Source organism: Dicentrarchus labrax, unplaced genomic scaffold (genome assembly GCF_905237075.1).
Source record: "Dicentrarchus labrax unplaced genomic scaffold, dlabrax2021, whole genome shotgun sequence".
Classification (NCBI taxonomy): Eukaryota; Metazoa; Chordata; class Actinopteri; family Moronidae; genus Dicentrarchus; species Dicentrarchus labrax.
The window spans coordinates 5698807-5717040 of record NW_026136724.1 but is presented as its reverse complement, the minus strand read 5'-3'; the positions used below and the strand labels follow the sequence as shown (position 1 = coordinate 5717040).

Here is an 18234-nt window from a genome sequence, read left to right as displayed (position 1 = left end):
GAAGATGACGGACAGACAGTTAACACAGCCAGAAGAGGAATGAGACCAGCGTCTAGCTGGAATTTTCTTAATCCATGCCTTAATGTAATAATGTGAGTGAGAGGAGGCATTCAGATAGCAGCAGAGAGAGAAAGAAGAAGCTCATAGTAGGCTACATACTGTAGCACGCCACATTGCTTTGATTTCTCACATGATGGCTCACACATGTTTACTACCACACGCGTATGACTAAGCCAATAACATCCCTCAATCCATTTATAGGGCCGCTGAAATAAAACGGCACGAAAAACTTTCACAATCAGTTTCGTGGTGGCATTGTTTGAAGAAAAAACCCCGAAACACACACCACACGAGGCAGAGGCGAAGGAAATGCCCACAGCACCAGTCACAGTTTATAACCCAGCGCTCACTGTTAGTCATTCACGGAGACGGGAATTAACGCGAGCGGTTACAGACGGGCTGCTCCACTCATGTTTGACAGGAAGTAGTTAAGCTACTTGTAGAGTGCTTTATGAAGACAGAGATGCCTTTAATGATCATATGTAAACCCCGTAAACAATGAAGAGTGGAAGGCCAGGTGGTAGGGCTGTTGTTTATTCCTGTGTGTAACTTGTGTAATGTCCTGTGTGAACTGTATGACTCGCAGACCATGTGAGTGTTTCTCACTTGTCATAAACTGAGTGAACAGAGCATCCATTGAAAGTTAGCTCCTCTGTCAACGAGACATATCATCTCTTTTAACCGGTAGCTCCAAATGCCGTAGGAAAATTTGTTTATGGCTGGATTCAGTGTTAAACCATAATGTAAAAACACACTCAGAACAACAGCATCATTTTAACTTCTGCCAGGGAGGAAACAGTGATGGACATTCGGGCTGTGTCTCGGCTAGCATAACGTTAGCATTCAAATATAACTGATGTTTTTTTGCTTTTTTAAACTCTTTTAACAAAGAAAAATGCTTTTTTTTTTTAAACCAAATTATGGACAAAACTGACAAGCGCCGAAAATATAACCAAAATATATTGCAGTGTTGTGGCAGGTTCGGCTAACGGGTGCTAACATTATTAGCTTAACAGAGTTTTACAAAAGTTGAATAAAGGCTAACAAAAACCAGTTGAGTAACTTGCTTCTTAAACTGGGTTATTTACAGAGATATGAACCATTCCACTGTGAATATTACAGAAAATAATGAAACTGACTACAGGAAAATGGTTGCTAACAAAGACTAGCATAGGCTGGATGCCATAAACTCACAGAGAGGATGAAATAAGACACAGATAAGGTTTTTCAGTTGGTCACATTAGCCTGACATAAAAGCAGTTTTTAAATGAAAGAATATTCCAAACAAATGCTGACAGCACTTCCCACCTCATACAAGACCATTAGATAAGTTAGACACGCTAGCAACAAACAAAGCCCCCCTTTAAGTAGTTTTGAATACTCAAAACAATTCTCTCTTGATACACATTTCATATAAATCACAAACCAACAATTCCAGCTAATTGCAGATTTTATTACCTTCCACAGGCTGAGATAGAAACTTGAGTGTTCCGGTCAGTTCCGTTTGAGCCGCGGTAGTTCAACTGTAAAACCGTCTTAACGCGGTCTACATTGGACCAGAGCAGCTGAGCTTCAGCAGGAGGAAGCAACAAACACCAGCAGTCTGTTTAGACGTCCTTCTTTTCTGACAACGAGGAGGAACAACTTGTTCTCTGTTTTGTGATTGTGGGCTGCTGGTTTGGCGTTGGTGAGTGAGAGTGGACAGAGACAATAAACTACCTATACTGGGTGGCTGAATGACGCACTGCAGTCAGCACATCTTATTTTCTGCTCTGTCTGCTTTTAGTGTGCAGTTCTTAACTTTGCACGAAACTGAATACGGCTTTGAAATTAGACTTTTATATCACATTTCATTTTACGCATTTGGCTGACACTGTGACCCAAAGCGAATAAGAAATGAGTTGAGCAGAACAGTATTTCTAAATATTATGTATTATATTAAATCAATTATACATCCCAGAGTATATTATCAAACATGAGTGTTATAAGGATTAAGGTTCAGAACAAGTACTGGCCGTGACTTTTCTGAAAATCTATTGCTGATGAATATTACGACAGCCTCTTATTCATGCATCACTTCCTCTTACAGAGAGGCACAGTGAACGGAGGACTGGTGCGGATGTTTCAGGCCTTGCTGAGGGGATTTTCAGTCAATATCTTGAAAAAATTTCATCACTCTAGAATTCAAACCAGCCGTGGCAGAGTGACAGCGCCATATTCAACGCTTTGTTCGGAGAGGTCGAACTGTGAACGACAAGGATCGTTTAAGGCGGTGAGCAAAATTTTAATTAGCTGTCTGACGCTCAGAAAGTGTGTCTCTGGGCTCCAACCAACACATTCACATTGCTCGTCTGCCTGTCCACACACACTGCAGATGCACAAACACACAGCGTTTCTCTATTTACGTCTCTCCCTCTGGACAGTTCACCTCATTTTTAAACCACCTGTGATGAAGTGCCGAGTCACTGTACATTTCTAATTGACCTTGCAGGTTTTTTTATGATGCGGTATTATGCTAATGAGCCCCAGAGCAGACAGCAGAACGCAGGGGAAACAAGTTCAGGGCACTTTCCCATTATAGCGGCGAGCACCTTGGTATCATGTTATTAATAAACTATATGATACATGACACTTAGGTTAATGATGTCTGGCTACTAAATGTGTTCTCCTTCGTCCCCCCACCCCCCCACAACCAACACCACATTTTATCTCCCAGTGGTATGTTTTGTACTCTATTAAATACCTTAAATGGCACTTAGCACACGGTAAAGACAAGCTTAGACAGAGATTAATGGAGCCTGTCGCACTCTAAAATGCACTTTCAGCGTTTTGATGGAAAAAAGGGCCGAGCTTAAATGTGTGCATCACATATCAATAAAGGAAAGCTTTTGTCCTTTTGCTTTCTTTCTGCCCTTTCTCTCTTTCTGTTCATACTCAGAGTGGGAGTGCAGTGCAAAGCTGTTAGCAAGGAGGAACGAAGGTTACATTTAAAGGCAGCACAAGTAGTGAAAGAAGGTAACATACAGTAAGTGCAGCTCATGTAGAAGCAGACCACAGTTGTATATGAAAGTAAAAAAAAAAAACTCAGGGGTGCTGTGGTGCACATTTTTCCACCAAAAGACCCATCCTGACCCCCCTCCTCCCACCTCAAACTTTATAAAACGCAATGAAACATGAAGGCAATGGTATAGAGTCCCCAGCCTGGAGTGCTTATCCAACCCACAGCATTTAAGATCTTTCCAATGTGGAAAAAGAGACACCAGAACACATGAGGGCAGGATCTCGGAGTGGGGAAAGGGGACGGAGTGGCAGTGGTGAAGAGGAGAAGGAGAGAGGGGGTACTGTCTGTCACTTTTGATCTAATACAACATACGTCAACAGGGCCTCCGTCTAATACTCCACGACACTGCGGCGCACATGCAAGTGATATTGGATGCCATCACTGTCCTATAAAATGTGTGTAATATCAGTTTCAGCTTGATTGTAGCCGCAGCGCTGAGGGCAGACGCAAACCGATGCGTTTTAGATCCAAAATGGCAAGCATTCAGACACAGAGGCCAGCGCGATGACAGCAGGTAATGGGATGTCATCTGACCTTCATGTCCAGGGGGGATCTGTCCAATGTGGCCCTTTCAAAGCCCAATCAGCTCTCAGGTTGCGACGCTACTTTTAGCATTGTTGCTTGGACGCAGATACACAAAACGTTGCATGTCCATTTGAGCATGTGACACAGTCAACTCAATATCTTCTGTACAATGATGCTTGTTATGTGGCACTATGTTGCACTAGCATCTACAGGTAGCTTCTGTGGAAACTGGGCAACTTGCCTTTATGCTGCATCTCATCTACATTAATGGTTTACATGGAAGAGTCTACAGTAGAAGTTCCATTCTGTAGTAACCAATACATCAAAAAGTCGTCCAACCTTAACAACAAAAATAGGTCTTAGGGTTTAGGGCGCTGACACTGAATCACAACATCCCAAGTTTAAGGTCCAGATTATGCTAGGAAAGAACTTGTTTGTATGATGTGTTTTCTGACCATGTTGGAAGGTTGGAATGGCCACAATCAAAGATGGGGTGAAAAGCCTGCTGTCATAGAGAGGGGAAAATGTAATAATCATTCAACTATGGGGATAATGGCACACATTTCATGACTATCTCCTTGAAGGTGAGTGTTGTATATACAAACAAAGCTTAGGAGAATGAGCACCAGAACTGGAGCCGGGCGAGTGCGCAACGGAACTGAGTTCACAGCCTCCGAGACCGACGGAGGGGAGGTGATTTACAGTGGCACCGACTTCGTGCAGTACGAAAACACACCGGGACAGGAGATGCATGAATTGGGTGAGGAGCTAGTTTGCAACAAGTTCAGTTGTTTCTAACTGTTAATGTTATACATCATCCATCGTATCAATCTCTCTGCAAGTATTTTTGTGAAGTTGGAAGTTATTTATTACGTGTATTGAACGGAATCAGGTTTATTGCCATGTAAGTTTTCACATATGAGGAATTTGCCTGGGTACACTGGTGCATAAGAATCACAATCAAGTGTAGAAAAATATAAATAAAGATAAAAATTCAAAAAAAGGAGCCACTATATACAACTATAAAGAGTGAGAGAATATGTACAAAATGGATGGATACCTAAAGCGCAACTTGAGTGATGTTAAACTACGTTGAAATACATGTTGGTTGTTCTGATATTTAAAATAATGTAATAAACATGCAACGACTAGTCAACTATTTGCTTTAACTAGTCAACTAGGAAAATCTTTAGTCGGGGCAGCCCTTCAGTAAACAGTACAAAATTAAATGTAGCTATATAAATTTCTTTTAAGCTTGATGAAGCACATAGTTACCAAACTAAATATAAAAAGTGAGTAAAAATTTTTTTTTGTTTTTCCAACACTTTGTCTTGGTGATGGCGCATACATACATAGATGCAGTACAAAATTGGACTAAATGTGTAGAACTCCACTTATCAAACAAGCCGTTTGCAATAGTCTCACTGACAGTATCCCATAACAAAGATCAAGATCATATCCATATCTATGTACTAACAAGCAATAATAAAAAACTAAACACCAATCCATGTATGATTAACAAACAGGAACCATTTACCAGTTCATGATGCCACTGACACTAATCCATCCTCCTTATATCACCAGAAAGATCCAAAAGCTGTTGCCTCGACGTTACCACACACACACACACACACACACACACACACACACACACACTGCACAAGCTAAAACTGTACCTAGGAGACGAGTCAGGCTTTGCCAGACTGGTAGCTCTCCCATAAGGCAAACGGCTCTTCCTGTCGCGAGACACGGCGGTAGGCAGGCGCGAGGAGCGCCAGACCAAGGGGTCAACTTGTTCGCCCCGGGACATGGTGAGTTAAAGAGGGTGGGTTTGCTGTGCCCTGCCAGGCCTGGGCCCCCCTGCCTTCTAAAGCACTGAAAACCTCCCGTGGCTCCAGGCTGTCGTGATCTGTCCAATGGGGAGTTCCCCTCCAAAACACACACACACACACACACACACACACACAGTGACACACATCTCATCCCCTACCCCAGAGACACCAGTTAGGCCAGCAGGTGCTGTCTATAGAAAGCTCCCCATACCACAACTGTAGATGTGCTGTAGGCCAAATGTGAGCGTGTGTGTCTCTGTCTGTGTAAATCTGTGAGACAGATAATTTGCTAGTTTAAAAAGATTAACATTTTTAATTTAAAACATCCATTCTTCTGGCTTATCTTATATTTTATGAAGTTACTCAGACATGCTAAATCTTCAGGGTCGGCTAGAGCTTACAGAAATTCATCACTGTGGAAAATGAGAAATTAGAAAAGATTTTGTGTGAATACATCTAATTACATTTCAGTTTTTCCAAAGATGGGTGAAAAGGAAAAGGAGCCAGCACACCAGCCAGGCATGAAACCTCAATCAAAAGAACATTACAAATCTTTATTTAAAGTTGACATGGCACAATAAGAATAGAGCAGAGGAAGCAAACTTTAACATCAGACTATCATCAGTTTGTGCAGTGGTTACTAGCTGCTTTAGATACAGTGGATTCTTCAAATAAACTCAATTCTGCACAGTTTAGGTGAGACCAGCGCATGTCTTTAGTTATCATCTGATTTAATGAGCAAAAAGGTATCCTCTGGTGTCATATAAAGACAAATGAAAGATAACTGACTTTTTACAACTTTAAGGTTGGAAAAATGTTTCTCACTATCTGACAGTATAATATATATTCTGTACCAGCTTGCTGTAGTTCATTAAATGGAAAATCTTTACAGTGAGGGAAATCATTCCATCAAATTGAAATATTCTAGATGTCTTTTACACTGTATTGTATTTTGTTCACATTTCCCTAAAAGTCAGTCTAACATACTGTATTTGAACACAGTGATCTCCGCTAGAATTTAAATAAAGTTCTGTGGGTTTAAATGATGTTTTACTGCACAGCACGAGTTCGTAATGACTGAGATTTTAGGGTGGATTTTTCCTTTACAAATAATGAATTCTTAAAATAATTATGAATACACAGTACAGCAGTGTCACTGCATTATAAGAGCTTCCCATAAAACATAATTAAAACCCAAGTGGATGTTGTCTGGGATTGTTTGCTAGCAATGTAAAGAGGAGCATGCGATGCAACACTTAGTGGGATTTGGTAGACGTAGTAGCAAATTATCTTTGCCTGACATCTGATTCACACACTCATGATCATCTGGCTCATTCTGCCTCTACCACACACACACACTCCAGAAACATTGGACTGATATAAACCACCAGCACAGTGAGAGTTCATAATTTACACTTTTCCAAACTTCAGAGATTTATACTGACAGTGGCTTGTCATTGTCAACCAAGCCAAATCACTCTATACCTCCAGATTGTTCTTTCATACTACAAGCAACATTTTTTAATCCTTTGCCTGATTTCTTTCCCTTGGAAAGGAACAAAATTCATTCTCTACACTTTTCCAGAGTTTCTCGAGCAATAGAGAGAGGCTGAGTAGCCCAGACGTCCCCAAAAACTCACAGATTAATGGCTTACTTTATCACTGACAGACATGGAGTGATCCTCTGACCTCCGCTGTGGCCTTCAGCATTCAGACGTGATTAACTTATCAGCCCAGGGGAGTGAGACATTACTGGGACTGTGGACAGTGAGGGCAGAGGGTCTGTTTGGAAATTAACTCAACTACTTCACAGAGACAGTCTTGAAAGAAGACCTTCCTTCATGAATTTATATGTTCTCCTTCTCATTGGTGAGGAAACCTCAAACATCTCATCACATAATACTTCAGATATCTCTCTACCAACTTGTCATCAGCCACTTTCTTGTATTTTATGATGGTGAAAAGTGCAACTTCTGTAATGGCTTTATAGGTATGTGTGTGTATGTGTGTGTGTGTGTGTGTGTGTGTGTGTGTGTGTGTTGTTTGGGCATGCTTGCCAAGCAGGACTGATGCAGCCGTGCGCTTCCAAATTCACTGTTTGGTGTGTACGTGTATGAGAGAGTTCTCCACCTGTTGCCGGGGGGAGGCAGGAGTGTGGGAATGGGAGGCAGCTGTGCCCCTAATAACCCCACCACACATACAACCATATGATACACTGACCCCATCGCTACCAGCTCCTAACTCGTCCAAACAGAGTGAGGCTAAAGCGCTCCACATATCAACTTACTCACATATCCTCTCCCCAAGCGCTGAGACTGACTGCTCTGATTGCACTGATTTTATGCACATACACTGCCACAGACTCACTCACACACAGACACACAGACACACAGCACTGTCAACCAGAGCGGCCGTGCTGTAACTTGATCTGGTCAAGGGGAATGCTGCTCATGTGTGGCATGTCAGGCCTTCCTTTAGATGCTCTTCTAAGACCTTCTCTGTCTATTTACATCACATAGGGCCAGGCCTCTTTTGCTTTTACTGCCTTTTACTGCTTAGCTGCCTGTATGCCAACACTTCTACTGTCCAATGCATGTCTTCATACTATGAAGCACCTCATAAATAAATATGAACTTCAACTTGTAATCCTGCAACTCAACATCTCTTCAGGTGTGTGTGTGTGTGTGTGTGTGTGTGTGTGTGTTTGATTTATTTGACTGTAAAAATCGATTCAGCAGAACCTGAGATATCCTCTTTTTTTATACAACGCATGAGTCTTCTTTGTCAAAATCTGGCACCCACATTACCCACAATGCAACATGACCACTGATAGTTCCGCCTGGGATTTGGGTATGTTATGCTAGTAGCTGCTAATGTTGCCTCGAGCTGCTAGCCTTAAGCAAGGAGCAGGAGACGTCTAGTAAGCTCACTTTTTTCTTACCCCATAACACTTCGGACCCAACCAACGCTGACTTGAGTGACATCACTTGAGGCAACTTATCAGACAAGCACCCCGGGAATGGAACTGGGCTGTGAAGTGATTTTGGCGTACTTTGACGTTCATTACACAATGCACACTGGCCCCAAGAAAATGTTTCCTATACAAATACGGAATTGGATAAAACAGTGATGAACACAAACCCCCAGAAATTGTATTATCATAATTTGATCCATTCAGTCCAATAACATTCGGAAAGTCTGATCTTATGATTCTATTATAGCACAAATGCATTTTACTGAGCCGCACACTTCTATTACCAATATGTGTCAGCTTTTTGAAGAGTGAGATAATTTGCTTTTAGGCTGCTATTAGGTTAATGCTAACATTTACTTATTATTTTAAACATAAGGCTACAGCGAGCAGCTCTTTGACATATTATATCTTGTTTGTTTAGTCCGTACAAAAAGTGTAAAAATGTCAATTTTGCCATTTTATGGGGGGTTTATGTTCTGGATTATTTGTTGGTAAGTGAAGTTTGTGAACTTCAGACATGACAAGGCTAGCTGTATCCCCCCGCTGGCAGTCTTTATGCTAAGCTAAGCTAACAGGCTTATAGCAGTAGCTGAGATTGGTAAAAATATTGTAATTTAATAATCTCTCTGTATTTAACTGTAACTGTAACTGTATTTGGCACACAATCGGAGGCTAGGACTCCATTAAAAATGTAAATCTAATGTAACCACTCTGCTCTGGAGTCAGCCAGCTTGACTCTTCCCTGTCAAAACTCCCTTATGGAGCTGATGCAGCAAAAGCCCTAATGAGAAACATTTTCCATGAAGGCTGTTATTCATTTTCAACACCACTGAGAGGCGGTCATATCCATCAAATTCCTGTTTACAAAAACTCTAACTGGACCTAATTAAGCATCCAAAAGCAATAAATCAGTCGACCTCTATTCCAGCATGGATCCTAAAAAATAATTGGTCCACTAATTCAAACCAGTGACATTAGCTTGCTTCTGTAACCTCTAGGCTACCTCTGCACCAAATGAGACCCAAACCATCACCAAACTACTGAAATGCAACAACCTGGAGTGCAACGCACCTGGACTGCATCTCTTGTGTCTTGAGGCTGCTGGCGGACGGTGCAGTGCTGCTGGTCTGCTGGCTGAGCTCCACCAGGGACTGGTAGTACTGCTGCTGTTGCTGCTGCTGCTGCTTGTAGCGAGACAGGATGAAGAAGAGACCCAGGATGCTCTTTAGGTTGCCATTCCTGATCTCTGGAGGGACAAAAAGGAAAGTGTCAGCATTGACTTTATGCTGTGACAGTGCTACTATTCAGCATCAGTGAGGTACAACCCCAACCCTCCTGTAGAACAAAGGCATTCTCTTGAAAAAAGAGTCAGTTTCGCAAGTGAAAATGGTGCATGACTTGTTTTTCATTTGTCTAGTGTCCTGTGACGCTAAAAATGAATATTTTCCAGACCATTTATTGTATCTTTCAAACACTGTAAAGTGAACATATGTTGACTTTTTAAAAAAAGCACTTGGGGATAGAGCTCAAGTGCAGCTGTTGTGCAGCAAGCTTAAGAGTTTTATAAGAGTAATTATACACTGGCTTTAACTGATACACTGTATATAATATGCAGAGTTATAGCATTTACCGTTCAGAGTCACTTAATTGTATTCAGCATGAAGTAACACTTACTCTGTATAGGAATAATTTAGGCCACTGCTCACAAGAAGAACCAGTTGTCATCGATCCAGACTAAATCATCTGCTCACATACATGAGCTAACACACAGCTGGTTCATTTAGGAGTGACACTCAGCATGAGAACGTCTGGACTGGTGTCTAACCGGCAGACGTCTTGTGTGAGAGGATAATGCTGAGGCCAAACAGCCAAAAATATACAACAGGAACTTCAATTACAGTTCTGCTTTTGCCATGAAACGAGGAACTGAGTATTTACAGGTGCCTTTGGTGTAGCGGTGGGATGATGGCATAAGGGACACATTTCTGTGTACTGACAATGGTGAAAAACAGGAACAGCTCAGTTGGATTTCACTATCTAAATGGCAATTAAGTGTAATGAGCTAGAAAACAGCAGCAGAGATACAGGCAAAAGAAAGAAAGAACACACTGATCCAAGATGTATTCATATTGTAAATGAACTCAAAGGAAGTATGTATAAGAATTAAAGAGATTATATTCCGGTTGTGGGTATAAGATCTTCAGGACACTTCAGCCCTGCAGATAAAGTTACCTTTTAAATATGCTGAGCTGGCAACAGAAAAAAGCCCCTAATCAATGAGTAACTTTGTCCGGAGTGTTCATCTGATCCTCAACAGTTCCTGAGTTCATCCCAGACAAAACTCAAACCAATGCATCTCTCACAGGCTCCTTCACACACAGCCAGGAGGGGATTCAGCAGTCGCAGAGGAGAAAGAATTGATCACTGTGGCTAACGCACCCATTTGTGAAATGGACTTTTCGTATCAAACCCTCAGTGAGAGCTGGCACACGGAGGCACTGGAAGGATAGCAGCGGCTGACGCAGGGCTTTTTACTCCATTTTTCAATCTGGCAAGGCTCAAACATTCTCCCCCAGCCATCCATGGCTATGCTGTTTGGAGACTGTGAAAGTTGGAGAAGATTAATCTCTTGGGGGTGTTTTCCATTTCCCAACACCCAGAGGCAGTAATTTATACTAGGCCTTAGAGAGAATCTGAACTGCAGCGTTTTCTGTGCTTTAGGGAGAAACAATGTTGCAGATTCAGCCGACCAAAGAGCCGCTGTGGATTGAAACTTGTGACAACTGGTAAAAGTAATAGAAATGATAATGATGAGGACACAAGGAAGAATAATACTTCAGCAGTCCCAAAGGGGAAGTTGCCCTTGAGGTGAGGGTCGGCTATAGAACAAAGTATTTTATGTCTTACTCAAGGAAACTTTAGCAAGGTGTAGGTTTGCACCAAGGTTACATTACCAACTGGGAGATTCAGCAACTGTCCTGGGCCCCAGAGGTCCAGGATTGCTGTTTTATGTTAATTCAGCTGAGACAATGAGGCCCTTAAGGTGGGTCCAAGCCCTGTTTTGATGACCCTATGCCAAAATATAGTTATATGTCCTCCATGATTTCCACTCTGTGCTTCTATGTTGCAAAATCCTACACATTCAATCAAAGTACAAAGACTGGGAAGAGTGGGGTGTTAATGGGGCAAGCATTTCTTTTCAACTAGTTAAGGATAATCTGGTCCTGATACTATCTCATGGGAGACAGTTCAACAATGATACAACCTCTTCTAACATCACTCCATCTATCAGCTTGGTGCCTTACAGATGTAACTGATTTAGAAATGTTTGTTAAAGTGATGTTGCTCTTTGGCTCTCTGGTACAAGAATCGCGGTGGATGGTTAGCCATGCATGACTTTGACACTGGAGATCTGAGATTGTGTCCCAGATGTGGTTAGGGCTAGGCAACTAAAACAATTGGTTAAGGTTAGATAAAGATTGTGGTCTTGGTTAAATATTGAAAAAGTCAACTCAGTGATACAGTAACTTTGCAGATATGTTCAATGCAAACATTTCATCATGTTGATATAAAAACATACAAAGTGTATTAAACAATGCAAAGTAGTTGTATATAAACATGATTTTATAGACAGTTCTCAGCCAGCTCCTGCTTTATCTTGTAAGTATTTTGATGTGGCAGCAGGATGTTCAAAAAATAATATTCTGCAGTTGTAAAGTCGGATGAATGCAGGACTAATACATAAAAAGGGACTTTCAGAAGTTGCTTGAAGTTAACTTGAAGCACTCTTACTGGCACCTTACTGACATTTTCTTCCAAAATGATGTAGGAGATATGAGCACTTTATAGTTATTTTCTGCTTTACCATCAATTGTCTGCAGCTCAGCTTGTCATCTGGCCAAAGCTCTGTAACTCTGTCGGCTGAAATTGTATTGAAAAACCCTCACAAGGTGTCCCCTTTTGCTCTCTTTTTCGCACCATTTTCAAGTTTCTGAAAGTTTTGGGAGCAGTTGTGATAGAGAAAAAAGATAGCTGGAGTCTGTGAGACAGCAATAGGACTTTGGGAAAGCTCCCATTAGACATTTTGTCAGCAATACACAGCCTTTTCATCCGCTGAAAGCAGAAGGGCTCTTGCCGCTATGGAGCAGTGTAGAGGATAAGTGTTTCTGTTTGGCTCACGCTCAATGAAAATGTGCCTTTGCCTTTTAAGTGGTTGACGTGGTTTCATTCAGTCTTTTTTTTTTTTTTTTCTTATTTGGAGAGGTTAGTTCATGAGTCACAGAGGACTCTGGAGGAGGTGAAGGAAAGGTTTGAGCATGGCTGGGTGATACAATGAAGAAGACTAAAACTGTGCAAGCATTTAAGGACTGCGTATTCTGTCTTTACCTACTTAATAAATCTTTCTTGGGTTTAATCCCCGGAGAATAAATGTCCAGCCAGGGTTGTTCTTTAAACTCCACAGTTGGTTATGTCTTTGCTTCCGTTGCTACCCTTGGCTTCTTTCTGTAAGATGGTTTTAATTCCTTTGTTTGACTTCAATTTAATTCTGGGTTCCTAATTAAGATTTCAAACAACTAGGGTTCCACTTTTATGTTTTGTCTTCCAGGCCAGTCTGAAAGGATACTAAACTTTACCTTAAAGCTTGACCCTCGCCCGAGGCCTCACCTTCTGGTCAGAGAACAAGGCTGTACCCCTTTCTGACCCAGCACACATCAGCGTTTAAGTGGACTAATGAAATCAGACCTACTTTTAAAAAAACTGCACCCACTGAGATCAAGCAGGTGAGACTTTATTGTGGTGAGAAGGTCATACCGTAGGTTGCCCGCTGGCACTACAACCAATAAGAGCCTGCCCTTCTGAGGTCTCAGCTGCAGAGACCCTGCAGTGGAAAGAGGCTTTAATGACCTGTTGTAAGGACCCCTCACTGTAACCCATTATCAACTGCAGGAAATGTGTGTTTTTGAGCTTTACACCTATTCTTTTTAAGGCTGGTGCCAGTAGACAGAACTTCCTGTGGATAATTATCACATTTCACGTAGTAAAACTTTTTTTTGTTGTTCGTTTTGATGAAACTCTTTAGTGCTATGGGGTCAAGAGTGAGTTTGAGTTTGAGTAGGTGGAGCTTTTTTCCAATATAACTTGACTAAGAGTCTGCTGTACTTGTGCAGAGGGGTGCTTGGAGCGAAACACATGTTCACAATAACAATGCTAACATGGTTTTGTTTAGCAGATATAAAGTTAGTTAGTTATCTTAGTCTAGTCTACTAATGATAACAGACGCTAACAACTACATATAGAGATATTTCCCAGGATAAGTGAAAACTTGCTTGCCTGCTGGTAGTATATGAAAAGTCAGGGGTTTATCCTCTAGAGACAGTACATTCTATAGTTGTTAAAATCAGTAGTTTCTTGACCGCTCAACATCAGATTCTTATGATCTGGATTTTGATCTTTAGATGTACTAGTCACTAAGGTCACTGCCATATTTCTCGGTAGCATTATTTTCTTGCATAAAAAAAACAAAACTATTTTTCTACTTTTAATTATGAACTATAGCCTCACTTAGCGGAAATAAGTCTGTTGAACAAGATGAGTTTTTCCGGAACCGGTTTACAGCCTCCCACCAGTGAGATGCAAGGGGACTTCTAGAGAGGTTATTACGATAAGTAGGCTCTCTCAGGGAAAAATAAAATCCTGTGCTTGCATGCACATCAAACATTCCACTTTGTTTTATTCCCATGTCTTGTAAAAAAGATAATAAAGACTGCATATGCCAGCCAACAGAATCTGGATATCCCTGGTCTGATTCAATTAGACATGAGAGGGCAGACTTGGCAATTTAATTCAACTCACAAACACACGCAGCACGTGCAGACTAAGTCTTGACAATAAGGCTGACAAAGAGCACGGGAGAGGAAGATGCACTGAGTGTAGAGGGTGATGAAACGCAGCAGCAACAGAGATGGACAGAGTAACCCAATAGCCCATATATTTACAGACCCACTTTGAAATTCCAAGCCTAGTGAGTCACTTTGCTGTTTTTAGTGCTGTAGTGGAGGTGGGGTTTGGGGGAGGGGGGGCAGAATTTAGAGCTGTCGGTCAGTGTGTCAGACTGTCAGACTATTATTGCCGCCAGAGAGGTCAAGGGCACACTCACCTCTTTAATGTTTAGAGGGGAGCAGAAACAACTGGGGGTCTGGGGCAGGCACAAGTCCAAAATAACAGCTGGAGACAGTTTCTGCTACAATAATCGAGACATGCCTGTAGGTACGGGACTCTATAGCATAACCCAATCAGAAAGAATGAGGTTAGTTTATTTCTTGACTAAATATAACATCACCCCTTCTTTTTATAAAGCACTGTTGACATGTTGATTTATAGATATATTATTAAATCAAGGCCAATGAATTTACAGTGTATGAGGTAAGTAAAGGGCAATGACACATGTGGTATACGACATCATCAAAACATCCATTCCTTTCTTTACTTTCCATGTCTACTTTGTGGAACCGCCATGTTTATACAGTAGCCCAGAATGGACAAATCAAAAACGGGCTCTAGATAGGGCTCACAGCCATAGTTTCACCTACACACTTGGAAGGGGAGGGTGATACGAGTGGTTTTCAGATGGTTGCAATGTGCAACTTCACCACAAGTTGCCACTGAATCCTACACACTGGACTTTCAAGTTAAATAGACCATTTAAAAAAACTTATCTGAAAAATGCTTTGTCAGAAAGCTGAAAACAGGCCTGTTGTTCATAGATCACGAAAAGTTGACATTTTAGAGATACATGGTTTTAACAGGACAGCAACAATTTGCTCTACATATTGGGACATGCTAGCTACTGAACCTTGAGTACTTACGGCAAGTCAGGTGCGTGCTACAGGTGTCAAATGGGACACATGATGCAACCGTTACGCGCCAGTGTGTGTTTTCTTTAAGTGAAGCTCTTTTCGTGCAGTGAAAAAAATGACTGCAGTTGGGGTTCATTTACAAGCTTTGAGGGAATCTTGGGTTGCTCCTGCAGAGTCAATATAAAGTGTAAAACTAAATCAAAACACATAGTTTGGAACTTAACTGTAATTTTAACCCTGGCCTTGTGAGACAGTTTTAGCTGTCATTCAGCACAGAGCACCGCTGTAGTCACGGCTGCCATATAAGCCATGTACTGTATACCCTGATGGTCGGGAGGCGAATCCCTCTCTGGAGTTTTTATCCTCCCACAATCCCCTTTGATGCCCTAATGATTGCCTACACTGCCATAGTGAAAGCTTGAGATGGAGAAACCCGTGCACCCTGCCATGATACCAACGTGGTAAATTCCATTGCTGTGATGTATAATAGTATGTCTTGGTTTTTTGAAGATGTTTGCTGCTGTGAAGAAATGGAAAGCTACCCACAGAGGTTTGGGTGGTGCTGGAGCCAAATTCGTTTTCCAGGTCCAGAGATTAGAAATACAACAGGGAGATCCCTCTTCTGCTGCTCCACTGATTCAATTAAGAGTTTAAGCAGGCATTGAATTGATCATTGTTTATTCTTCTTACCTTCCGCTGAGAGCCCTTGTACGTTCACTCCTCTGGCGTCCAGGAAACTGAGGCAGGCGTCCACATTCTCGATCTATGGAGAAGACGGCAGACAGTCAGCACAAAGGACAGACACAGCAAGAATGTGACGACACTTAACATTCAATGAGCCTAAATGTCTCAGGCCAGAGGGCTCAGAGGACGGGGACGATCAGCATTATTACCCATAAAGCACATCATTGTGCGGTTATTACCCGACCCCCGCTTAACCCTGGCACCAGGCTACATGACATACTGACCGCAGTGTGACGCCACCTACACAGCCCGGGGTGCAGCGTGCTAAGGCATGTCACACACACGCCCATATACATCCACACTTTACATACAGACACTAGAGGGAAATATACGGTAAATTCACATCCACGCACACACCCACACACATTTGCACATAGGCACAGGGTGTGTGGGTCGGTGTGGCCCCACTTGAGGCCTTTCACAACATAGCCAACAACTGTCACCCCTGCAAACTGGTTTCAGTTTCACAAAGGCCCACTGAGGTTGCAATTATTAGGGGGATTTTTGCATTCCTTGACAGTGGCTAATGGGTGGCTTCATTTGCATGGTGGCGAGCAGCCAACGCCCCTCAGGAGGTCTGTTATGACGAGTTCAAAGGTCAGAGTGCTCGGCTTTAGAGCAGTGTGCCAAGGCCACACAAAGGGTAGGCCAGGGCAACTCAGCCAGACGTCCAGTAGGCAGTGATGATTCATGAGCTGTAAGTCTACTCAGCTCTCTGCAGCTCTCTCTCTCTCTCTCTCTCTCTTTTTAATGCTCTCTCACTCAGTGTCCCTGTATCTCTTTATTAACAGGAGGGAGATTTTGTCAGAGCTGAGCATGATAATGAGTCATATCTGCACACAGACCGTTTGGACTCTTGTTGATTCTTTTCTTATTCCCACTGAGCTGAACTCCATTGTCCTCCAAGGCTTAATAATGTGCATTTCTGTGACATTTTATTCAACTGAGAGAGTTCGCTCTGTCTTCATGTAGTGAAAGCCAGAGGAGATGGGCAATGGTTTGATCTGAGACGAATCTGTACATTGCTTGAAGTCCTTTTCACCATACTATTTAACTATCACAACAAATAATTTGATGTGGTTTTCTCCCATTTTGCATGAGAAATGACATGCAAGACCTCCTTTGACTTTATACATCACAACAGCGACAACAGAGAGAATTGTTTTATTGTATATTTGCATGCAATACCTTTCATTGCTACAACCAAACAAATCTGGCCTGATCCCGAGTAAAACCTCAATTAATGTGAAGAATTCAGTTCAAACATAAAAGTTAAGTTAAGTAATAGCCATGCAGATGGTTTTGATTTTATTAACTATTGCTTTGAATTTTCTGCTACCACCCTAATACAAAGGATATGAATGTAATCTTTGTTTGTGGTGGACTGAAAAAAATTATCTAACAGAGTTATTAACAACTTTCAAGATACAGTGCTTGTTATTTTACTGGAGCCACTTTCCACATCCGGACTTCAGTCAGCCAACTCACATGGAATAGATCATATGTAAATGTAGAATATGTACAGCGTTGATATTCGGCATCTACGAGGATGTCACTCCCCACAAGGAAGCACCAGGCTCAGCACAGAAGGGAGACTCACATCTAGGTGGACTCAGGTGGATTTTTGAGATGCTAAGAGAACAACAGCGGCAGCAGCAAGTGCAGACTGTCCTCACAAGGAAAACAGCAGCATAATTTATGACAGCGAGTGCCCCAGAACGACATCTGTTTACATTCAAGTGACAAAGCTTCATTATGTTTATTGTGTTGTATTGTGTATGTTTATTATAAGGTCCCCCAACCCTAACTAAGACCTCATTTCAACCCAAACCATAATCTCTCCTAAACCTAAAAGTGGGTTTTGAAACCAAACCTTCACCAGATCCTAAAACTAATTTATCATTTTTCAACATTAGCTATGTTTACATGGCGATTATAATCGAAAACATCCAAACAGAATAAAAATGCACCATATAAAGACCTCCATAAGAATAAACAGGCCAAAACCTTTTGAAATATCAGTTGGTTTTTAACCTGATTAATGCATGGCTGCCTTCTTTCTGTGAATGCCCTCAGTCTTGATGTCTTGATTCCAAGCCGAACTGGACCTGCTGAGAGTTAGTTTTTGATACAAACTCTTAAAGAAGTGAATATTATTGGATGCCTAGATGGTAGGAAAAT

General features: G+C 41.8%; 1 protein-coding gene across 12 annotated transcripts in view; it reads right to left on the bottom strand.

Moving 5' to 3' along the window:
• The window catches only part of nav3 (neuron navigator 3), a 428096-nt gene that overhangs the window by 99441 nt on the left and 310421 nt on the right, over positions 1-18234 (bottom strand). For 10 of the 12 annotated variants that reach the window (XM_051392318.1, XM_051392319.1, XM_051392315.1 and 7 more), the window contains 2 exons: positions 16000-16072; positions 9524-9698 (listed from right to left, as the gene is read on the bottom strand). In XM_051392318.1, coding sequence (XP_051248278.1) covers positions 9524-9698; positions 16000-16072 — 248 coding nt within the window. Of the gene's footprint in view, positions 1-5183; positions 5255-5322; positions 5472-9523; positions 9699-15999; positions 16073-18234 lie in introns of those variants that run through there. The other 2 variants (XM_051392321.1, XM_051392322.1) reach the window with 2 other exon arrangements.